This window comes from Poromitra crassiceps, assembly GCF_964638095.1.
Source record: "Poromitra crassiceps genome assembly, chromosome: 3".
In the NCBI taxonomy this organism is placed as follows: Eukaryota; Metazoa; Chordata; class Actinopteri; order Beryciformes; family Melamphaidae; genus Poromitra; species Poromitra crassiceps.
In genome coordinates, this window is record NC_139625.1 from 79547223 (window position 1) to 79572894 (window position 25672).

Sequence of the window (25672 nt, forward strand, 5' to 3'; positions counted from 1 at the left end):
CTCGTATCTCTGACAATGTAGTATTACTACTCCTGTTTCTTCTTGCCCACAATCACATCTGCCCGTTATGTTTTCCTATAATGAATAGTGAACTGTTTAATCCGGTGTGTCCAAACCTGAGTCTTGATATAATTGTCTCATCATCTCTCCTGTTCCTTCCTGCACGTCTTCTCCCACTTTCCTTTGAATCCTGTAAAACCATCATCCTTTCCTCTCTTCCTCCCATTGCTTTTGCCACCTTCCCCTCAACCTCTGTTTAATAATGGCATTGACTTCTGTTTTGCTGATGTTAACTGCCAAGTCAGTGTGTTGATTTTTTTGTAGCCTCCTTTGCAATCTTATCTACCATCTCATATCCTCTGACGCCAACATGTGCAGGAATCCATACAAATGTAACTGTAAGACCCATCATACCAATTCTGTATGAGTGTTGCACTTCAATCAAAATATCTGGTCTGTCTGACTGTAAACTTGCTAGTGATGCGCTTGAATCTGAACAAATGATTGATCATTCTCAACGGTCTTTTGTCCTGCATTTCTGCTGCGAACACTGATACACCCTCACCGATCCTTTTCCCTACCTTAATTTCCAGAACAAAAAAATCCTATCCCTACGTTATTACCTAAACTCTTTGATGTAGGCTATCTGTATAGATCTGGGTGTAAAAACGGTGGTAATGTACTGTATATAAATCACAAATAAACTCCCTATATCCTTATTCTTTTCCAATATTGTAAAATCGACTGTGGCGTCTGGAAGAATCCAAGGTGATATTGCTGGTAATGGTACTGTTGGACTAAAGTTGAATTGAGCTAGCTCAAGTTCCATTGCCTTCTGTTTCACTGTCCATCCAAAGCTTTTGGTTTCTCTCCTCTCCTTTTCCCAACAGGGTTTTAAATTTTCTTGTGTTGATAATGATGACAGTTCATTCTATTTCTATTACCAAATTCAATGATTCCATCTGTTTTACGGAAATCATATGGCTCTAGATATACTGGTAAACCCAATTCCAATAGCACCACCCCCGCCGGAGCCTAGTGGTAGTAAACAGTGGTTTGTGTTAGCGACCATGGTCTGAGGATAGACCACTGAATCAACTACAACCCCTTCTCCAATTTGTACTAAACACAAAAACAAACAACAAACTGAGTTTTCAAACCCTTTTATTACAACAAGATCGTAGAAAAATACAGATTCTGACAGTTGTTTTGTCGTCCGGAATGTCTTAAAAACCAGCAGCAGCAGCAGTGACATCATCAGGCGTGACCTTTGACCTCACACGCAACACACAGCTTCTCCTCTGATGCCGGTCGCCCCCGGCAGCCGTCGCTCCCGCAGCGACAGGACCCGTCCGGGGAGCTGTCCCAGGTCAGCTCGGTGCCGGCCTTCACCACACTGAGAGGCCACATACACACACAGGGGTTATTCATTCATCTTTTCTCAGTCACGCCCCTTTTCGCTCTGTGCTCCTATAGAGCACTGCAGGAGTGAGTCCGGAAGTAGTATGTTGGATCTTCAGGGGAAAAGTGAATGGTGTTTTAGAATGGGGATTTCACTTAAATGCATAAAATAAGGTCTGTGGTTAACAAAAGTTTATGGGAGTGGTAATTTGTGTTCAGCAGGATAATCTTCACAAACGTGATTCAATTTTATGACTTTTGAAATGTAAATGCGTTTTTTTATGCGAGTCATAAAAGGGATTCATGTTTGTGAAGATTATCCTGCTGAACACAAATTAACAATCCCATAATCTTTTGTTAACCACAGACCTTATTTTATGAATTTAAGTGAAATCCCCATTCTAAAACACCATTCACTTTTCCCCTGAAGCTCCAACATGTCCGGGACTTCCACCTTCCAACTACAAAAATATGTCATCCCTCTGGTACTCTATCTATAGCATGCCTAAGTCGCATGCCCCCTTTCGCTCTGTGCTCCTATCCACCTTATTTCTAGTTGCCATGATGCCTGATGGGTGCTTCTTCCGCTTCCGGTGTAATCTTTACACTGTTTTAACTTGACAAAAAAAACGTCTATGAGGATTTTACAGCAGAGCCATTCTGCTCTACAGCCGTGTCATTCGGGTGCTGGGATAACGTAATGCATTGTGGGTAGTCGGCTACTGTGGCTAATGCTAGCGGCTAGCGTAATAGTTACTTTACATGGCAGTAAAACGCCACTGAATGACCAAATTGATTTAACTTTTAACCATTTCGAGTAACACTGTTTCCATATGGACCCCCAGCGTTGGTTAGTTGTTTATAACGTGACTATATTTATAACTTTAATAACGTACTCCAGTTTCCGGTTTATAATTTGGGTCTGCAGCCGAGTATAACAAAGGAAATGGCAAGCTGCAACAATAAGTCACGTTAAACCGAACCTTGTACCCACAATTATTTTTTACAGTGGGGCATTCAAAAATAAGGTGGATAGACAGTTTCAACTTCACAGCATAAACATTCTAAATTGGCCTTAGGCTTACTTCCTGTTGCTGACCAAGGACCATAAAAAAGAAGGTTAAGACATCACTCACATCACAGTGTTTGAATCTTGCATTGGGGGCAGTTCTATTGAAGTGAATGGGGCGGGCAGGGTCAGTCCCACTATACACCATCATATCTGTGTCATTTCACCTTTGATTGATAAATGCTTCTAACGCTGTGACCTGAGTGATGTCTTATCCTTCTTTTTAGGGTCATTGTTGCTGACAGGAAATAAACTTGAGTGCAAACTGTTCCCTATCAACAGAACTCCAGTGAAACTGTCTGGAGTGCCTAAGTCCCAGGAAGTGAATTCTCAATTTATTTCTTCATAGACATTTTGCAAAATGCTTATAAAAATAGTTTTACTTGGTCAAACCAAGCGATTCAGCCATATTTAGAATCAGTTGAGTAGTTTCAACTTAACAACATAAACGTTCTAAATGGACCAAAGTTGATTTCCTGTTGCAGTGTTGCTAATATACAATAGCTGACAGGAAATAGGTTTTGGTCCAAACCGTTCCTTAACAACATAATTCCAGTGAAACTTTAGAACTATAGAACATGTAAGTCGGACAGCCCCCCCCCCCCCCCCCATACACACACACACACACACACACACACACACAAAAAAAAAAAAAACATACACACAAAAACTGATAATAACAACTATCCCCCACTACCCCCCCGTGATTGGCCTGTGAGAGGGCAGCTGACCTGCTGGCGAAGAAGGCGATTTGGGGGAAGGCTGGGTCATGTGAGTCGGTGAAGACATTCTGGACAAACAGGTTGGCATGGCAACTGTGCTGCAGGGTCAGAGGTCACAGGGCATCATTATGATTAGCTTATTTTATTGTATACTTTATTATGTGAAATATTACAGGCACAAAGCCAAAAGAACTGGTCACAAAACAGCATAAAGGGGCTCAACAATTAAATGATAAACAGTAACAAACTATTCATCTGAATTTACTGAATGGAATTATTGTAATGTGCCTTATAGGCCTACACACTCATCTCATAGTTCCTATAGTCTTTATAATTTCTTGAGATTTTTTAAAAACATAATACTGATAAATATATCAATAGCCCATTCATTATACAAAATAAACTGTTTATAAACAATATAAAAAGTTGCAGTGTCTGGGGTTTGCAGTTAATCACCAAACCACAGGGGGTGCTACTTTTTCACCACTGTAAGGAAATGTCAGCACTGTCACAGCCCTACAGTATCTACAGTATTAACAAGAGGGACCTGGGCACAGACAAAATGGTGGCATCTCCGTACAGAGATCTCAGCTGTGGAGGTTGTTTTTCTTCGTGACGTTTTCGTGTGAACATCTGCATTGGCTTTGCCCATGTGCGTAGTTCACTTGTAGCAGGGACATTGGAACATTCTGGGAGGGGGTGCTGGACTCCTTCATTATACATATTTTGATGATAGGCTGCTGACAAAAATACCATGATAAGGTCACTAAACTCACGGACCCTGTAAGTCCATATCGGTTTCCCATCACACAAATAACAAAATAACAATATCACAGATCTTTAATATCACAGTCCAAATCATATCCATAATGGTTACTCTCTTATGGAGCACAGAGCAAAGTTTTGGCAGCCAGATATGGAGAACGGGCAACTTCCGCTGCTGAAATCTCCATAGAGATGCGCCCAGGTCCTCTTGGTATGAACTCATTGTTTAATATGTTAATGAAGCGTGCCATGTTGCCCTCACTGTTGAACCTACATTGATGAAGTGTGTCATGTTGCCCTCACTGTTGAACCTACATTGATGAAGCGTGTCATGTTGCCCTCACTGTTGAACCTACATTGATGAAGCGTGCCATGTTGCCCTCACTGTTGAACCTACATTAATGAAGTGTGCCATGTTGCCCTCACTGTTGAACCTACATTGATGAAGCGTACCATGTTGCCCTCACTGTTGAACCTACGTTGATGAAGCGTACCATGTTGCCCTCACTGTTGAACCTACATTGATGAAGCGTGCCATGTTGCCCTCACTGTTGAACCTACGTTGATGAAGTGTGCCATGTTGCCCTCACTGTTGAACCTACATTGATGAAGTGTGCCATGTTGCCCTCACTGTTGAACCTACATTGATGAAGCGTGCCATGTTGCCCTCACTGTTGAACCTACGTTGATGAAGTGTGCCATGTTGCCCTCACTGTTGAACCTACATTGATGAAGCGTGCCATGATGCCCTCACTGTTGAACCTACATTGATAAAGCATACCATGTTGCCCTCACTGTTGAACCTATGTTGATGAAGCGTACCATGTTGCCCTCACTGTTGAACCTACATTGATGAAGCGTGCCATGTTGCCCTCACTGTTGAACCTACGTTGATGAAGTGTGCCATGTTGCCCTCACTGTTGAACCTACGTTGATGAAGCGTGTCATGTTGCCCTCACTGTTGAACCTACATTGATGAAGCGTGCCATGTTGACCTCACTGTTGAACCTACGTTGATGAAGTGTGCCATGTTGCCCTCACTGTTGAAACTACATTTATGAAGCATGCCATGTTGCCCTCACTGTTGAACCTACATTGATGAAGCGTGCCATGTTGCCCTCACTGTTGAACCTACGTTGATGAAGTGTGCCATGTTGCCCTCACTGTTGAACCTACGTTGATGAAGCGTGTCATGTTGCCCTCACTGTTGAACCTATGTAGATGAAGCGTACCATGTTGCCCTCACTGTTCAACCTACATTGATGAAGCGTACCATGTTGCCCTCACTGTTGAACCTACATTGATGAAGCATGCCATGTTGCCCTCACTGTTGAACCTACGTTGATGAAGTGTGCCATGTTGCCCTCACTGTTGAACCTACGTTGATGAAGCGTGCCATGTTGCCCTCACTGTTGAACCTACGTTGATGAAGTGTGCCATGTTGCCCTCACTGTTGAACCTACATTGATGAAGCGTACCATGTTGCCCTCACTGTTGAACCTACATTGATGAAGCGTGCCATGTTGCCCTCACTGTTGAACCTACATTGATGAAGCATGCCATGTTGCCCTCACTGTTGAACCTACATTGATGAAGCGTACCATGTTGCCCTCACTGTTGAACCTACATTGATGAAGTGTGCCATGTTGCCCTCACTGTTGAACCTACATTGATGAAGCGTGCCATGTTGCCCTCACTGTTGAACCTACATTGATGAAGCGTGCCATGTTGCCCTCACTGTTGAACCTACATTGATGAAGCGTGCCACATTGCCCTCCTTGCTGGCGTCCAGGAAGTAAACGTCCTCGCTCCTGGCTCTCTTCAGGCTCTTCTGACCCGCACATGTCTCTTCCTTAGCCCCTGCCCGGGAGCTCGCTGTCGTCCTGGCAACCGCCTTCTGGCCCTGTGATTGGTCAGCTGACCCGTCCAAACAGGAAGAGAGAAAGCATGCAGTGGATGGATTCTGACACCGTCACCGGTAGGGATGAGGATCGTTTCTATTTTTCTGCTAAAACGATACTTTTAAAATGGTACTGGTGCCTAAACCGAAAAATACTAGAAAAAACATTGTATGTATGTGTGTATATATTTAGTTAGAACACGGCTCTCTTGAATACTCGATTCTGATTGGTCAATCAACAAGATTCACCGGTCATTATTTCTCGACAACCGACCGCTGCTCTGCCACACCTGGATTAATCAGTTGATAAGAGCCTTTTGTCACCAGACACTACTAATTAGGCCAACCAGTTGCAGCTGTGGTGTCTTGTGTGCCAATTACGAATGAAACCGCTTTGTCGTTGAAAACGCTATTAAAAAATCTATTTGAATAATTATTTTTGTCAGATTATTGAATGATTTAGTTGTAGGCCGTATTCTAAGCGGGATAATGTATAGTGAGGCGGTGATTACTGGGAAATAATGACCTTCAGGTGAATGATTGAGCCCTCCGCTGCGCGTCGGGCTCAATCATTCACCTGTCGGTCATTATTTCCCCCGTAATCACCGCCTCACTATACATTATCCCTTACATATATAATAAGTATTATTATTATTTAAGGAACTATCCAGTTTTGCATCACAATAATGTAAAAGTGAACATCAGTGGGTTTGGTTGGTGTCGTGGTTAGTGTTGTACCTGGTGCTGCAGGCTTCGGCTCCTGGCTTCCCCGCAGCGCCGCCTGCACCCAGACAGGAAAATAAAAACATTTAAAAAAAGTTTTAAATTCAGTGGAGATGAATGGAAAAGCCCAAAACAGGCGAGTGGCCAGATTATCTGCAGGCTAGCACTTTCTAATCTAATTATAAGGCCAGGAATCACTGTGTGTGTGTGTGTGTGTGTGTGTGTGTGTGTGTGTGTGTGTGTGTGTGTGTGTGTGTGTGTGTGTGTGTGTGTGTGTGTGTGTGTGTGTGTGTGTGTGTGTGTGTGTGTGTGTGTGTGTGCGTGCGTGCGCCTGTCCGTGTGTGTGTCTCTCTGTCTGTCCTTCCCATATCTCAAGAACCGTCCGATCGCCTTCACACTTGGCGGGTGTGCTGCTGGGGACCCGAGGAAGTGCAGTGTCGGATTTGGTGCAATTTGGACACGTTCAACATTACCAAACTTTGACTGAACAAGTGACCAAGGGTTGTTTGCTACATACACACATCACATCACAGTGGGGCGGGGCTTCAGGGCTCTGACTGGCTCAGACCGCTCAGTTAAACTGTCCCAGAGTAACAAATGAGCACACGCTAGCCAATAGGAGCGCAGGCACTATATGGCAATATATCATGACGTCCTCCTTGCTGATGTGTGATCGATCCAGATGCTACTGTAGCGATATGGCAGCAAATGCTATGATGGCAATGTGCGGTCAAGAGAAAGAGATAGCTATACTACACCTATATATGGAGAATGGAGATATAGGTATCTTTAATTGTAAGCACATGGTTAAGTTAACTTTACCTACTCTTATGTATATTATATTTGATCACAATGTTACATGAACACAGCTGTTTACATGCTGCTTTATTCTACTATATCTTTAATTGTTTGTACGGACATTTTTTTGTTTGCTTTGCAAACGTATGTTTCTCATGCCAATAACCCTTTGAATTGAATTGAGAGAGAAAGAGAGAGAGAATGAAGAGTTTGGCGGGAGCCTGATTAAGGTATTTGGTAGTATGACTGTTGGTGCTGATAGTTGTTTTTGTTTAGAAATGTCGTATTGTAATTTTATTGTTCATCGTTAATCAGCGGGGAAAGTTGACCGAGGTTCTGTCGGGTACCAAGTTTGCTCAACTGTTATTTGGGCACAGAGCGGAAAGGGGCGGGGCTTAGGAGAGTTTAAATTCTGTTGAGACGGACAGAAACACAGTCAGCTGTTCACAGAGCTGATGATGCTGACACGGTGACGCACCTTCTCTCTGTCTGGGGCGTCTGTGGGCCTCTGGATGACTGGGACGTGCAGGGGAGGCGAGGTGGGCGGAGACTCCAGCAGGTTGCTCCGCCCCTGCAAAACAGGCGGGGCCAGCCACTCAGTGACCACCTCCACCTCATCGTCTGACCCCAGATCAGCTCTGCTCCGCTTAGGCTGAGGGGGGTCTACTGCTGTCTGGGCTCTCCTCAGGACTATACCTGGGGGGGGGGGGGGGGGGGGGACAAAAGAGAGGAGGGGGAAGAGAGAGACAGAGTGAAAATTAATGTATGAGAGAATACAATGTATATTTCATCACAAGATATTGTTGACATGGTGGTTGTTTCAACTACCTGTACGACATTACAGTAACATGATGTTTTTAGTTTGTTTATATGTTACAAATTGTATTTCCCCCCGTTTGTACTACCATATCATACTATGTGCAATACTGTACAGTACTGTATTGGCCATGCCTATAAAGCCTCTTTGAATTGAACTGGGAGAGAGGCAGAGAGACAGTGCTGTTAATGTGTTTTGTCGTTCTTATTGTAATTTGTATGTATGCATACAAGATATCAACAACAATAAAAAGTTGATCACAAATAAAGAAGTGTATTGTGGAAAATTGTGTTTAATTGCCTCAGGCTCATCTTGTATGTCTCTGTACATTAGTGTCATAATAACTAAATGGAAAATTCACCGTAAATATTTGAAAAATTACTGCTGCGCATAAACGTGCACAGCTGTCTCTTTACACACACACACACACACACACACAGAGTCCACAGTTACCTGCGTAGGTGCAGACGAAGGTGCCGCGGTCCAGGTCATCACGGCAACGCACGCCCCAGCCGCGGCCGGCGGTGTGGAAGACCTGGAGCCGGACTCTGAGCCCCCGCTGGACCACACGGTTCTGACAGAGAGAGCGCTCACAGCCACACCACGGACCACATTCAAACAACCTACACACACACACACACACACACACAGACATGCACGCACACACAGACACACACAGTTACACTAACAGCTAAATTGTGGCTACATTTCCCATGTCACAATATTCACATGTTTAAAAGGTACAATGTGCAATTCTTGGCCAGATGCACCAAACTAACAGGGGGCAGCATTTGATTTCACCTCCTACCACCCTCCTCCATAGAGCGATAAAGTCACTCCATCTTACGGGTTATGCATACAAACGAAGGGATTTCATCTATTTATTTTTCCATAGACATTTTGTAAAATGCATATAAAAATAGTTTTACTTGGTCAAACCAAGCGATTCAGCTATATTTCGAATTAGGAGACCATTAATATAACATTTCACTTAGGAAAAAACAAACAAAAACTGATTTTTTTGTTTTTATTTGTATTTCTTAGTTTTGACCAAGTAAAACTATTTTTATAAGCATTTTACAAGGTTTGGGTTAGGGTTAGGGTCTGTCTGTCTGTGGAAAAATAAATGGCAGAAAATCATCATCCAAATCTGTATGAATCATGTTATTGACGTTCGTAATGTAACCGAGCATACTGGGTATATAGTCTGTTACTGTAAGTGTAAGCGATTTGTTAGTGGATTATTCAAGCTTTCTAACAAAGTAGAAAGTAGAAGTTTGATAGATTTGGTAGTTTATTCATGGCAGCTTCAGCAATTGTTTTGTTTGCTATGGCATTTATTGACTAACTGGGGGCTTCTTCTTCCTCTCCTTTTGGACTGAGAGCAGACTCAATGCTACGGTGACTCACAATTAGCCTGGGTAAACCCAGCCTCCACGTGACCTCTATCTGACTGATAGCACATAGAGGTCACATGGAGGCTGGGTTTACCCAGGCTAACTCACTATAGCCTCTTGGGAGGTACAAGTGGTATTACAGGACAGGACGGACCAGGGATAAATACAAAGCTTATTTTTCATGAGCACAGATAGAAAATACTTAGCTTAGCTGTCATGCAAATCCACCTGTGTCTGTGTTGGCTCCTCTGTTCTGGCTACTACTACTACTACTACTACTACAGTTGCTATCATCACTACTATCGTCACAGTGCATTTTACTATTACTACCACTTATGTTTTACTGTTAGAGTATTACAGTTGTTAATGTATTATTGTTATTACTCACAAAGGAATTACTCCAGGACAGCACTCTAATCTAAGTTTGATATTTGTATTGCCTGTACGAAAATATCAACCTTATGGAGTGCTGTCCTGGAGTAATTCCTTCCTGTGACATTTGTTGGAAGAGGATTCAGCACTAGGGGTGCACCGATCACGTTTTTTGCCACCGATCACCGATTGCCGATCACCTATGAGAAATATCTGCCCAACCGATCATCGACCAATCACCGATTACCGATCACCGATATATATATATATATATATTTATTTATTTATTTTGTAAGCAGCTATAGCAGTCTATTATAGAACAGTTTCCATTTTACATATTTCATGCATCAAATTGAAAGTGCAGCACATTTTCTTTTTTTTCTACATCAATATTTTATATTTTGTAGGCTAAAGGAAACCACCAACATGATTTTTTGTGTGTGAGATAATTGGAGCACAAGACTGTGTTGAACTAAATGGCTAGTAGTAGTCCAGTTCCCTCAGTTCAATTTATAAAAGAACAAAAATCATTCCACTTCGGGATTTCCATGTTACCAGTTCAATGCAGTTCAGTTCACTCAACAAAAATACTCCATTTTCCGGGATTTCCCTGTTACACAAGAAAAATAACTTCGACCCAAGTTAACTATTTTATCGATTAAGCTAAAGCGGCTAAAGCTAACCGGAGCTATTAACGTTAGAAGGATACACGCAAATATGGATCAAAATGCCTCGGTAGGCAGGAGGACTGGAGGTAACTTCTCTCTGCTGAGTCTGCTCTAATCACCAGCTGATTTGTGTGATTCAAAGACGCAAGGGGTGTGTTGACAGTCTGGTGGGGTGTGTGGAGGTGAGTACACTGACGAAAGCAAAGCGTGTGCTTTGCAACACAATGATATAAACGTTAGAGCACAATATGAAAGTTAAACGATAGACATTGAAGACATGAAAATGGGCTGCCTCATGTTTCTCACGTGCAGCATGATCGGCTATGCAATCGGCGACAATAAAGAAATATCTGCAGCAGCAGATGACATATTTGAGGTCAAAATCGGACGATACAGATTGCGTGCCGATCGATCGGTGCACCCCTATTCAGCACCCACAGAATCTATTGAGCGTGTTTTTATGCCTCCACCAGCAATAGCCAGGCCAGAGGCATTATGGATTCGGGTTGTCCGTCCATCCGTACGTTCATCCGTCCGTACGATGTTCGTTAACGCGATATCTCAGGAGCGGCTTGACGGAATTTCTTCCAATTTGGCTCAAACATCGAGTTGGACGCAAGGATGAACTGATTAGATTTTGGTGCTCAAAGGTCAAGCGGAGACTTAAAGACTCCGCTTGGGCAAATGCTAACTCAACTGGTGATCCTGCAGATTGGCTTCACTTTAGGAAAATGAGAAATAAATCCATTTGTATAATCAGAAAAGCCAAAGCGGATTATTATCTAGCTGCTAGCTGTAACACTTCCAACTTCTGGAAAACAGTTCAAACTCTCAAAGCCACACCTAACTCTACTCTCCCCCCCCAGATAAACGTTGATGGTAAAATAATCTCAGACAAACTTAATATGTGCAATACTTTTAACCAGCACTTTGTATCCGCGAGCTATTTGTTTGAGAGGCTCACTGATAACACGGCCCCCTCGACCCCCGCCCCCATTGGTGATCGCCCGCCTCCGCTGGCGATCCCCGCCCCAGTTGGCGACCGACCGCCCTCGCTGGCGACCCCCACCACTGTAAACGAGCGACCACCTCCATTGGCAACCCCCGCCTCCATTAGCGACCGTCCGCCCTCGCTGGCGACCCCCACCACTGTAAACGAGCGACCGCCTCCATTGGCAACCCCCGCCTCCATTGGCGACCGTCCGCCCTCGTTAGCGACCCCTGCTGGATATCGCCCGCCCCCGCTGGCGAGCCCCGCCCCAGTTGGCGACCGATCGCCCTCGCTGGCGACCCCCGCCCCTGTAAACGAGCGACCGCCTCCGTTGGCAACCCCCGCCTCCATTGGCGACCGTCCGCCCTCGTTAGCGAACCCTGCTGGCGATTGCCTGCCTCCGTTGGCGACCCTCGCCTCCGTTTCCGACTCTCCGCCTCCGCCGGTGACCCCCGCCTCCATCAGCGACCGCCCGCCTCTGTTGGCAACTTCTGCCTTCGTAGCCGACCGCCCGCCTCCGATGGCGATTCCCGCCTCCTCAGACGACCGTTTTTCCTTCAGACCAGTAAGTAGTCATGAAGTTTATGAGGCTCTCTCCAAATTGAACACCAGGAAATCCAAGGGTGAGGACGACATTCCACCGTTCCTTTTACGCCTTGGCGCTGACCTGGTCGCCCCCTCAATTGCCCATATATTTAATTTAACATTTGTCACGGGCGAGATCCCGGCCATATGGAAAACCGCTCAAGTTACACCCCTCTTTAAAGGTGGTGACTTGAGCGATCTAAATAATTACCGTCCCATTTCTAAATTGTGCTGCCTTGCCAAGGTGCTTGAAACCTTGGCGAATGTACAGCTCCGTGCATTTCTAGATACTTACAACATTCTTCAGCCTCATCAATCTGGTTTTAGACCCGGCCATAGCACGGTCACTGCCACATCCCTTGTTTTGAATAACATTCTGAATGGCCTGGATAGCCGCCAGCACTGGGCGGCTCTCTTTGTAGACCTCTCCAAGGCCTTCGATACAGTAGATCACAACATCCTGATTGCTCAGTTGTCCGCCATCGGATTAGACGACCCCTCAGTCAGATGGTTTACTAACTATCTGACTGGAAGGAAACAGTCTGTAATGGCGGAAAATATCAAATCCATTTCATTGGACGTCGGGAAGGGCGTGCCCCAAGGTTCCATTTCCGGGCCTATCCTGTTCACTCTTTATATAAATAACATTTTTCTTCCTTCTGATCTCTGCAATGTCCATTATTACGCGGACGACACAATCTTATATTGTTTTGGACCCACCCCGGCACAGGCCGTCTTATCTTTGCAGGCCGCTTTTGATTCGTTGCAACGGTCCCTGTTCGATCTTAAATTAGTTTTGAACTCCACTAAGACAAAGTGGATGTTGTTCTCAAGATCTTTAAACAGAAATGATAATTTGTGTATCCGTACGCTTCAAGGCGACCAAATTCAATTAGTCCATTCTTATAAGTATCTTGGTATTTGGTTGGACACCAAACTTTCTTTTCATGTACATGTAGAACATCTCACAAAGAATTTGAGGAGAAAAATCGGCTTTTTGTATAGAAACAAGTCTTGTTTTTCACTATTGGCCACAAAAACTGTTGTCCAATCTTTGATAATGTCAGTTTTTGATTATGGTGATGTGATTTACATGTATGCCTCTCCATCCGTCTTAAAGCCTCTTGATGCTGTATATCATAGCGCTCTGCGTTTTGTTACAGGTGATGCTTTCAGTACACATCATTGTATTCTGTACGAAAATGTGGGTTGGTCCTCCCTGTCGGAGCGTAGAGATCAGCACTGTCTGATATTTATTTATAAAGCATTAATTGGGAAACTTCCACCTTACTTATCCGCACTCCTTTCTTGTAACAGTGGAGGTTATCAAACACGATCGCGGTCCTATATCAGACTGTCTGTCCCACGGGTGCGAACCGAACAAGGAAAGACCGCTTTTTCTTGGTTCGCCCCCAACAGATGGAATGTGCTCCAGGAAAACTTAAAAATGGATAATTTGATCCCGCTTGCTTCTTTTAAAGCACTTTTAGAAAGCATTCCTCGCAAGGTGTGTTCATGTTTTATTTGAAATTATTTAATTATGCTCTTGATGCTTGTTATTGTCTGCTGTGTTAACCTGTAATTTTGTAACTGCTGTATATGTTCTTTGTACACCAGGGCTCCCTTGTAAATGAGAGCTTGCTCTCAAGGGACTCTCCCTGTATAAATAAAGGTAAAATAAAAATAAAATAAAATAAATAAAAAAAATAAGGTCACCGTGACCTCTCGAATGTCATTTTCAAGCTCGTTAACACTATATCTCAGGAGTGTCTTGATGGAATTTCTTCGAATTTGCCTCAAACGTCCACTTGGACTCAAGGATGAACTGATTAGATTTTGGTGGTCAAAGTTCAAGGTCACTGTGACCTCACTACCGCTCGTTCCATGCTCGTTAAGGTGATATCTCAGGAACGAACGGCTTGACGGAATTTCATCTAATTTGCCTCAAATGTCCACTTGGACTCAAGGATGAACTGATTTTGGTGGTCAAAGGTTAAGGTCACTGTGACCTCACGAACACCATTTTCAAGCTCTGTAATGCCATATCTCAGTAACACCTTGACGAAATGTCTTCACATTTGGCTCAAACGTCAAAGTCTCACTTGTTTGACGGAGGCATATATCCGCGGTGCGGTCGTTCTAGTTTCAGGTATTTTGATTTGATCATTGTTATTACTGCCACTACTCTCTCTCTCTCAACCCAATGGCTCATGGCAGATGAACGCGCACCAAGAGCCAGGTCTGCTCAAGGTTTCTTCCTCGTTAAAGGGGCCTTTTCCTTGTCTTACCCAGAGGGCACGGGCTCGGTCAGTCTGTGGTGTGTGTAGCGGTGCCCCCCGGCGGTCAGAGCGAGGCAGGCACAGCTCTCTGTGTCCAGGCAGCCGTCGGTGCAGTCGCAGCAGGCGGTGAAGAGCGCGGGGCCGCGGGTCAGGAAGCAGCCGTGGGGCCAGCGCTCTTTGCGGTAGCGGAAGTCATCGGGCCTGACACCTGACCCCTGACCCTTGACACCGGTCTCCCCCGTGCACAGCTCCACCGGCGTAGGCTCCGCCCCCCGGCTCAGGTCCAGCTCTGGGCGCCGCGGCCCCGCCAGGCGAGGAGGGTCCAGACGCACGGCGGGTTTAAAGGTGAAGAAGTCCGCCTGAAGCAAAATGGGTAAAAAAAGCAGTCATATCTCAAACAGTTTATTTATTATTTATTTAACTTTTATTTAAGCAGGTAGGTCAATTGAGAACCAGTTCTCATTTACAATGACGACCTGGCCAAGAGGCAGCATAAAGGCAAATACAAAACAAATGGACCTAAAGAAAAACATAGAAACAAATAATACAATTATACACATCACACCAATCCTAAAATAGAGTAATATTTACAATATTTACGGTGACATATATTAAAAAGTAAATGGCTAAAAACAGTAAGGACATATATCAAGAAGCAGATGGCTAAAAGCAAGTGCAATGATCTTGTACTATTGATTGTAGTGAGTTCAGTTCACTGAACAATGATACACAACAACTACTACTGACTATACCACTACAGTGGAAACCGCTTATATGCATTAAAAAGGTTGGTATAATTCCTATACACATGCTGTTTGAATAATTTGCTTATAGTAATGAGGAGTCCACTTACAGTGATAATTGTGGGTCTTATAATACATGACAATGGAAAAAACTGTTTAAAACTACAGTATTACAGTATTTATTTTCTTTATTACCAGCCGCCACAGCGGGGCTGCTATTGTATTCACCTTGTGAGAGTGTGTGTGTTTGTGTTTGTGTGTGTGTGTGTGTGTGTCATCATGGCAAAATGTGGTCCTGGAGACACGTGCAGCGGGAACTACCACAGAAGCAGCCTGAGTACTTTGCCAGGTGTTTATACGTCAGTCTGTCTGTCTGTGGACAGATTTTGTCAGTGCGATACTATGCAATACTATGCAAAACTATGCAAGATGCAGTCACAAAAATGTACATGTGTGTAGTCGACATAAAAATGTTCTAAACTGGTGCAGTGGTAAGCACTATCGCCTCACAGCTCGAAGGTCGTGGGTTCGATTCCCACCTGGGCCGATGTGAACACTGAAGGAATGCGTGCCCGTCCGCATGTCCTCGAGTGCCCACCACCCGGGTGGGGGTCGGCAAAATGGCCTTTCTGTGTGGAGTTTGCATGTTCTCCCCGTGCCTCCCGGGGGTCTCCTTCATATAGGAACCCCCTTCACAAAAACATGCAACATCCTGGTTGCTTATATGGTTCTTCCTCTGATCGTTAAGGGCGCCTGTTCAGAGGGAGGGGAACTGGTTGGAATAGCGTGAACCTCCCACGTGCTATGTCCTACCGGTGAAGCTTCCTCGGGCAGGTGAAAAGAAGCGGCTGACTTGACTGCCCATGTCTCGGAGGATGCATGGAATCAGTCTCGGCTCTCCCCAGATCGGCAGAGGATGGAGTAGCAACCAGGATTGAGTAATTCAAATGAGCACTAAACGGGGGATAAAAATGGGATAAAAAATCGGGAAAAAAACATAAAAAAACATAAAAAAAAAAAATGTTCTAAACTGGAGAAAAAGTTCTAAACTGAGAAAAGAGTTTGATACAGGAATCATTCTGTTCTTATTTCCGACCAAAACCACTTATTCAATATGTGGAAACTTGTATTTCCGACTTCCTTGAAGGCCCTGAAGGCAGCATCAAAACAAACCTGCAGGATGCCATAGCTCTCGGTGGCTAACAGGAAACGCATCACATCGTCATGGCTGCGGAGGCTGTGTCCGCACGGCGCCTTGTAGACCACGTCCCAGCCACCCGCGTCCTCTTCCTCCAGGCAGGCTGACTCCTCCCCCTCCCAATCCCAGACTCCGCCCCCGCTGGGCGATAGCATCGGCGTGGCGGTCAGCCTGCGGAAGCCGCACAGCAGAGGCACCTTCAGAGGGTTCTGACCCCAGAACGGAGGGGTGGCCTGGGGCAAGCTAGGCAAGCTGGGCAGGCAGGCCTGGAGGGCGGAGAGCAGAGAAAGCTTTAAGCATATTTTGATTATTATTGCGATAATATCGTTGATTGTGATTATTTTGGACAGGATAATGGTAACATGGTAGGTGGAAAATGGGAGAAAAATCAGGGGTCTGAAAAAAAAAAGTAACACGGTAGGTTGTGTTGTGGGACATACCGTGCTGCAGTCGTGCAGCCGGTAACTGAGACATGGTAGGTTGTGTTGCAGGACGTACCGTGCTGCAGTTGTGCAGCCGGTAACTGAGACATGGTAGGTTGTGTTGCGGGACTACCGTGCTGCAGTCGTGCAGCCGGTAACTGAGACATGGTAGGTTGTGTTGTGGGACGTACCGTGCTGCAGTTGTGCAGCCGGTAACTGAGACATGGTAGGTTGTGTTGCGGGACTACCGTGCTGCAGTCGTGCAGCCGGTAACTGAGACATGGTAGGTTGTGTTGCGGGACGTACCGTGCTGCAGTTGTGCGGCCGGTAGCTGAGCTGGACGGGCATCAGCGGGGCGAGCAGGCCGTCTCTGCTGCCTGCAGAGGGGGGCGGAGCCTCCAGGGAGGGGGAGTGGGAGGGGGAGGGGGAGGGAGAGGAGGAGGGGGGCCGGCTCTGCTCTGACGGTTTCCCTGGCAACAACTCTGCACAGTTAACAGGAAACAGTTAATTAACATGAAATAATTATACAGTAGTTATTAGGGGTGTCACGATACACTAATTTCATGATACGATACGATACACGATATTGGGTTCACGATAACGATATGATACGATATTTTAACAATATTCTTTTTAACAAAAGTAAATAATTTTTATGTATTTATTTATAATTTATTTAACCATGTGAGTACCGTTGAAATCCACAACGGTATACACAAAATACAATACACAAAATACAAAACAAATGCTGTTTTTGGAAATTGTTATTATAATAACTATAAAACAACATGGAAGATAATGCTTCTCTTGCAATAGAATGTGTCACACTGTCACAAGCTAAATGTTTGTTGCATGGTGAAAGAAAAATAAAGTATACAATCTATTTCTTAAATAACTCATGCTCAATGGTCCCTAAACTTATGTAATCTTATGTACCCCTTGAGCTGTTTTGCCATGCCAGTAGTAGTCTTCCCCCTCACTCATGCATGTTGATTCTGCTAAATTTGTTCTATTATTATTGAGGAGCAAAAAAAAAAAAAAACATTTTTTTTTTACGATATAAATTTTTTCTGACGATACACATATCGTGACGTTTCGATATCGCGATATATCGTGCAACGAAATATCGTGACACCCCTAGTAGTTATACTTAATTATTGCTGCAGTACTGAGACTAGCTAATGTTAACTAAACACTGGATCTAACACAACACAGAGTCATTATTAGCTGCGACCAGCAGCTCTGAGTCACTCATGCGTGCGTGTGTCGAGTCGAGTCGGACACAGACTCCAGTCTGAGTTCTGGACACAGACTCCAGTCTGAGTTCTGGACACATTTTCAGGACTCGTGACTTGACTTGGACTTGAGCACCGATGACTTGTACTTGGACTCAAACATTCATGCATTCCGACTCGGAAGTTGGAGACGAGGACTGATAAAGACTGTTTTTTGTTTCTTGTTTCATTTTTTTGCAATGATAATTTGCCATAAGGTATTGATAGCTATATTAACACTGTTACATTATTCAATTTAGTGCAAGGGCAGGCACGTGTGCTTCACCTACATGTGGATTCATGCTCATGTTCATGTAGTGACAGGTTACCTGTAACAGTGAGTCCAGCTGAGCCGATGACCACCTGCATCACAGACACGTCGTGCGGCACAACATCCTCCTCAGGCTCAGGACAGTCCAGCAGGGCCAGCAGCTTCCAGCCCTGCACACACTCTGACCACACAACACCACCACACACACACGCGCACGCACACGCACACACACACACACACACACACACTTTTGAATAATTTATTTATGTCCATATAAATACAAGTATGTAAAACGACAAACACTAATAGTGCAATCAAATATTGGGAGTCAATCAGTTACATAAGTGCCCAAACGGCAACCACAATAATGCATAGGCTACACATAGGATAACAACACACGGGATGATGACAATGGCAGGTCGACAAATACAGTTATACTGTAAGACATGATAACGGTCAGTATCCACTTCATGGGTACAAAAAGCAGCGCCTCCTCAATATTGAGCCGACACAGATAACAGCAGATATTGAACAATACCTCGCTAACTGCTTGGCCCTTCTCTTAGGGAGACCAGCCATCTGAAGGCCTCTCACAACCAGCGTATGACCCAGGCTGCCAAATATGAAAACTAGAAGTTTACAATTGTAGCCCAGCCCAGCTGTGAAATGGTCTGTTCCAGCTGTTGATATTTCAGCATCTTGGTTAGAAAGGCCTCCTCTAGGCTGTGGTCAAAGGTACAGCCAACCTCTAGAACAAACACCTCTCTACGATTTTCATTGACAACAACAAGATCAGGAGTGTTAGCTGGATTATTAGAGAACATATCAGAATCGTTACTACACAGACTAAACATGCTCGACTTCACAATAGAATGTTTAAAAATGTAAAGCCATCTAAATGCTTACATGTAAAGCCCTTTGTATGCATGGCACGTGCACCCACCCACACCCACCCACCCACCCACCCACCCACACCCACACCCACACCCACACCCACACACACACACACACACACCCACCCACACACCCACACCGGCCTTGTTCAGACTGCAGGCAAATGCAATTTGTTTCTCAAATCAGATCTTTAAGACATTCTGTCCACACTGTCATTTGCCATCTAAATGCTTACATGTAAAGCCCTTTGTATGCATGGCACGTGCACCCACCCACACCCACCCACCCACCCACACCCACACCCACACACACACCCACCCACACACCCACACCGGCCTTGTTCAGACTGCAGGCAAATGCAATTTGTTTCTCAAATCAGATCTTTAAGACATTCTGTCCACACTGTCATTTGCCATTGATCAGATCAGATTTGATATGACCAACCTATCTGCATGGGTTGTTGTGGTAACAACGTAGGCGTCAGTAACTACTAGGGATGAACCGTGAACGATATATCGGCAATCATATCGGTCGATGTTAGTAATTTTTTAACGGTACAGTCAGATGAGCAAAATAACAGCAATACCTGTTATCAGTTTCAGCTCAAATTTTCACATTGAGAGGAAACAATGTTGGAAATGTAATCTATGATTTATGGGCTTTTCCAAATGTTTTGGAAATAAGGACATTAAAACATTACTTTTTCAAATTCACAGTGTTTACATGTGTGTTTCAGTATGTACACAATTGGATCATTGTAGATTTCTTTTAATACAGATCATATCGACATCGGTAAAAATCGGTTATGCCATAACAGCAATGTTATCGGTAGTTATCAGTTATCGGTATAGGCCAAAATTGTCCAACGGTGCATCCCTAGTAACTACCACGTCTGTCCACGGACTGTTGTTGTCCGTTTGTCCTCCATGTCCTCCTTTGACACCGCTCTCTCTGCTGTCTTCCGTCAGTCTGGATCTGACGTGGTCGTTGTGTGTCCTTTGAAATGTCATTTGAGCGACCAGAGCATCCAAACTGAGATGCATCTGTAGTACTCCAATTGAAATTGTATTTCAAACCACCTCCAAATGTGTTTTGGATCCAATTTGTAAAAAAAAAAAAACATTCCATGTAGGGGGTTCTGCTGTCCAGACTTTTCTAAAATCAATTTGGATTCAAACTGGATTATATGCCCAACAGATTTAAGATGGCAGTCTGAACGAGGCCTATGATTCAAATAAAATCTAACAAATTCAGTCATAATGTATGAATTACCATCACATGTTCTGCATCGAATACAAGCTGAACAAAGGCTCCTTTAACATGGTGTGAAATTCAGGTAGTTCAATACAGACAGTCAGTCAGATAGACAGGCAGGCAGGCAGGCAGATAAGACATACAGGTACCTGTGTCTGTAGCAGTGTTGTTCTTGAAGGATGCCTTCAGGTGAAGCAGATATTCAGAAATTTCATCAAAAACTTGATCCACCTCCGCCTCGGCCCAGAAGGCCCTGGCCCGCTCTGAGACCAGGAAAAATGATTATCAATTCTGTTATTGACAAATAGATTGGTCGTGGGTCAGCTTCAGTTTTCAGGTGTCGGGATTTCTGACCGTGGCATAAAAATATTCAATCGATCATAATTTATTTGGAAAGATATTACTATTAGAATGTGTAAGTAAGTAAAACTTTATTTCTATAGCGCCCTTCACAGCAGTGTAGTAACTAACACATTCTGCATTATACTGTGAAATGTATTTCTGCACAGCTACTGCTACCAGTGCTACTATCGCTTTAGTGGAAGAACAGTGAAATGACTCTTAAATCACTTGAATGGCCGCTACATGTACAAGCACCCCATTACTACTGTGCATTACTATTACTTATAGTTGTTATCATTATTACTGCCATTACTGTGCATCTCTCTCTCTCTCTCTGTCTCAACCCAACCGCTCATGGCAGATGAACGAACGCCCACCAAGAGCCAGGTCTACTGAAGGTTTTCTTGCCCCCGTTAAAGGGCTATTTTTCCTTGCCGCCATCGCCAAGTGCTGCTCTTGTTGGGAAATAGTTTCAGTTGCCTCATGACCTGTATGTAGTAAAACCGTCGAACCGGGAAGCAAAACATGTCATGAAAAACTCAAACTCCCAAGGTTCCTGTCGGCACTAGGAAGCTTCTCCTCTCCTAAATACGGCACAGGCTGTGGAAAGACTGCTTTTAAACAGTTGTTTCACGCAGCAGTATCATTTTAACCGCCCCGGCTAAATTACTGGCTTCCGTAGGAGGACTATCATATTTTCGGATCTGCAATCGGACGTCGGAGACGGGTTGGAGAGCGTTTTGAACGACCCTAATACTGCACGTGTGTATATATTATATATACACAAAGTACAGTAGTAGGGTCACGTTGGGTCTAACCTCCACCATCCTCTTTCACTTTGTAACGTTTATTTGTATTTTCGGTAGAAATTTTATAATTCATATATATATGTTTATCTCTTTATGTTCTTGTAATGTAACACATCTTTGAGTACTTAGAAAAGCGCTTTACAAGTCCTATCAATTATTATTATGATTATATTAACTGATGAATTATTAAATGTAAGCATTAAAATTAGTTAACAGAAGAGAAGAATCACTTTTGAATAGATTCTGTTATCTCTACCTACAATACAGACAGTTCTGGATTAAATCACATCTAACAACAAAAATATTCTCAGATTTGGGTTCAAGAGAAATAATATGTGGCTCAAATGTGCATAACTTGAGTTAGGGGTCCTTTTACCCCGGGCGCTTCGAGCATTAGCACCCGGCGAACGTCAACGCATTTCCCATCATCGGGGCGGCTTAGCTCAGGAGGTAGAGCGGGTCGGCCAATGACACAAGGGTTGGCGGTTCGATCCCCGCTCCCTCCCAGCTGCTGTCGTTGTGTCCTTGGGCAAGACACTTAACCCTCCTTGCTCCCGATGGTGTGTAGGCACCCTGCGTGGCAGCCTGCCGCCATCGGTGTATGAATGGGTGAATGTAGACTACCTACTGATTGTAAAGCGCTTTGGATAAAAGCGCTATATAAATGCAGGCCATTTACCCATCAAACAATCGTGCCGCTCTCACCTCTAGGTATAAAAATGAACCCTTACCTGAAGTGAAGACGCTATCCGATGCCCAACATCCTCTTCTTTTAAACACATATAGTTGCCTCTTCCAAATTGTTGCACAACATCCACTTTTCAGTCTTTGAAAAACCGAAAATGTAGGTGGAATACCATTCCGGAAGTGTGGGGGGCATTAGTGAGTAAACAGTGAGTCGTAGTTCCGGGTTGCTCCAGATGAATGATTTTCGGTTTTTCAAAGACAGAAAAGTGGATGTTATGCAACAATTTGGAAAGGGCAACTATATGTATTTAAAAAAAGAGGATGTTGACCATCGGATAGTGTCTTCACCTCACATTTTTGGCTCAGGTAAGGGTTCATTTTTATACCTAGACGTGAGAGCGGTCCGATTGTTTGATGGGAAATGCGTTGACGTTCGCCGGGCGCATGCTCTGTATGAGCGAGAAGCGCCCGGCTAGCGGGGTCCTTGATATGAAAAAGGTTGAGGCTCACAGCAATAGAGCCTTCAAAATAGAAGAGAATTTGCAACAAAATCCAGTCCGTTTATCACTTTTAAATTCAAACATTTCTTACCAACATCTTCTGATTCTAACATCGTTGCTTCCATCTCCACTGCAGGCAGCTAGGTTAGCTACCAGGCTAACAACAATAGAGCTGATCTCTGCAGCTTAGCAGCACAGAGTTTAACTACTTGGACGTAGAGACGCCTGCAGTTTAGGTCAGCGAGCTCGTCATTGGACCAACTAACGTTAACAGAAGAACGACGTTACACAGCTTAGCTAACGTTACATGTGATTAGCTATCATTCATCATCCATTCACTGCGGTGCAGCCACTGAACTAAGCTAAGGTGCAGCTAGGCTAACCGTTTGGGTGGTACTGCTAGCCTCAACTAACGGCTAACCGTTAGCTAACGTTAACAGCGCTAAACCGTGTTCTTGGTTGTTAGACCTTCAATTCGTTAACTAACTTAACTTCAAAAGACAAACACACCATCTCTAAACCAACTCATTCTCTTCGCCTCAAATACACCTTCCACTTCTTCAAATTATTCAACGTCAACACATATTGGCACTCCACTAATCACTCCTTTCTTCACTGGACCCGTTCCAAGTTGGAAACACTCCACCTTACAAGAGTCAAACCTAATAATATCTAGACCTTTCAAACCCTGCTTCTTCGACACACAATAAATAATAACAATTCCACTTCTAGTTATCTTGACAGACTTCACTGCTCCCACACTTCCTTGCACACACTTCCCCACCTCATGTGGATTACTGAACACTCCATCAACTCTGCACAATGCTTTCATTCCAACCAAATAGGCCTACAGTAAGGCCCCGGCTCGTCTTTCTTCACTTTCTTAATCTTCTGGGAAGACTCGCCCGAAACACTTGAGACACTCGCTTGTTCTCCAGACACCTCAAATCTTCATTTTCAGATTCTCCCTCTGAATCCTTACGCCATTTCCTCCATGGCCACCTCCCACTCTCTCTCACACCAGAGACACAGTGGAGAGTCGATGTAGCTGCTTACTTAAAACATACACTGTTTCAATTTATTGGGGAAATTTAACATCCATAAAGTTACATTTCTTAATTCAATATTTTCGATTAGATTGGATTTCACTTTATTGTCCGACAAGTCCGAAATTTGTATTGCGTCTTTGGGTGGGGCGCTGAGAGGTTTTGGGTAGGTGCGAGGGTTTGGATGGAGGTTTGAGAGGTTTAGGGTCAAGGGTTGAGAGGTTTTGGGTGGGGGGGTTAAGAGGTTTTGGGTGGGGGCTGAGAGGTTTTAGGTCGAGGTTTGAGAGGTTGTGGGTGGGGGCTGAGAGGTTTTGGGTCGAGGTTTGAGAGGTTTTGGGTGGGGGGGTTAAGAGGATTTAGGTGGGGGCTGAGAGGTTTTGGGTGGAGGTTTGAGAGGTTTTGGGTGGGGGGGTTAAGAGGTTTTAGGTGGGGGGTGAGAGGTTTTGGGTCAAGGTTTGAGAGGTTGTGGGTGGGGGCTGAGAGGTTTTGGGTTGAGGTTTGAGAGGTTTTGGGTGGGGGGGTTAAGAGGTTTTAGGTGGGGGCTGAGAGGTTTTGGGTCGAGGTTTGAGAGGTTTTGGGTGGAGGGGTTAAGAGGTTTTAGGTGGGGGCTGAGAGGTTTTAGGTCGAGGTTTGAGAGGTTGTGGGTGGGGGGGTTAAGAGGTTTTAGGTGGGGGCTGAGAGGTTTTGGGTCAAGGTTTGAGAGGTTTTGGGTGGGGGCTGAGAGGTTTTGGGTCGAGGTTTGAGAGGTTGTGGGTGGGGGGCTGAGAGTTTTTGGATGGGGGCTGAGAGGTTTTGGGTGGAGGCTGAGAGGTTTTGGGTGAGGGGCTGAGAGGTTTTGGGTGGAGGCTGAGAGGTTTTGGGTGAGGGGCTGAGAGGTTTTGGGTCGAGGTTTGAGAGGTTTTTGGGTGGGAGGTTAAGAGGTTTTAGGTGGGGTCTGAGAGGTTTTAGGTCGAGGTTTGAGAGGTTTTGGGTGGGGGGGTTAAGAGGTTTTAGGTGGGGGCTGAGAGGTTTTGGGTTGAGGTTTGAGAGGTTGTGGGTGGGGGCTGAGAGATTTTGGGTCGAGGTTTGAGAGGTTTTGGGTGGGGGGTTAAGAGGATTTAGGTGGGGGCTGAGAGGTTTTGGGTCGAGGCTTGAGAGGTTTTGTGTCGAGGCTTGAGAGGTTTTGGGTCGAGGCTTGAGAGGTTTTGGGTGGGGGCTGAAAGGTTTTGGGTCGAGGTTTGAGAGGTTGTGGGTGTTTTAGGTGGGGGCTGAGAGGTTTTGTGTCGAGGCTTGAGAGGTTTTGGGTGGGGGCTGACAGGTTTTGGGTCGAGGTTTGAGAGGTTGTGGGTGGGGGGGCTGAGAGGTTTTGGGTGAGGGGCTGAGAGGTTTTGGGTGGAGGTTAGAGAAGTTTTAGGTGGGGGCTGAGAGGTTTTGGGTCGAGGTTTGAGAGGTTGTGGGTGGGGGGCTGAGAGGTTTTGGATGGGGGCTGAGAGGTTTTGGGTCGAGGTTTGAGAGGTTTTTGGGTGGGGGGTTAAGAGGTTTTAGGTGGGGGCTGAGAGGTTTTGGGTGAGGGCCAAGAGGTTTTGGGTGGGGGTCTGAGGTTTGGGTGTAGGCCCCTGTACTTTAAACGGTGGAAATTTGTGATGACAGTGATGATTCGAATCTATAGTACAGAGTCCATAATATGTGATGTGCCCGATGACCAGCTGATTCCCACCACTCTCTCTTCCCCCCTCCCTCTCTCTCCTAATCAATACAGAACAAAC

At 44.8% G+C, this 25672-nt stretch overlaps 1 protein-coding gene across 1 annotated transcript; it reads right to left on the bottom strand.

The window, feature by feature from the left end:
• Positions 1–1207: 1207 nt before the first annotated feature.
• Positions 1208–23788, bottom strand: setdb2 (SET domain bifurcated histone lysine methyltransferase 2). Its single transcript, XM_083632720.1, has 12 exons — positions 22973–23788; positions 20693–20806; positions 18454–18576; positions 17157–17332; positions 16404–16694; positions 14497–14846; positions 8649–8818; positions 7857–8074; positions 6596–6638; positions 5708–5874; positions 3202–3290; positions 1208–1396 (listed from the first exon to the last, which is right to left on the bottom strand). Exons 1-12 carry the CDS (start codon positions 23004–23006, stop codon positions 1258–1260), a joined length of 1914 nt encoding a protein of 637 aa, XP_083488846.1. The 5' UTR covers positions 23007–23788; the 3' UTR covers positions 1208–1257.
• Between the last annotated feature and the right edge of the window lie 1884 nt (positions 23789–25672).

Excerpts from the sequence above, each read along its gene's own strand:
- setdb2 (XM_083632720.1), bottom strand. The coding sequence starts at position 23,006 with ATGGAAGCAACGATGTTAGAATCAGAAGATGTTG. Across the intron at positions 20,807-22,972 it reads GTTAGAATCAGAAGATGTTG|AGCGGGCCAGGGCCTTCTGG; the intron begins GTAAGAAATGTT and ends TCCTGGTCTCAG. Across the intron at positions 16,695-17,156 it reads GGCCGCACAACTGCAGCACG|GCCTGCCTGCCCAGCTTGCC; the intron begins GTACGTCCCGCA and ends TCCGCCCTCCAG.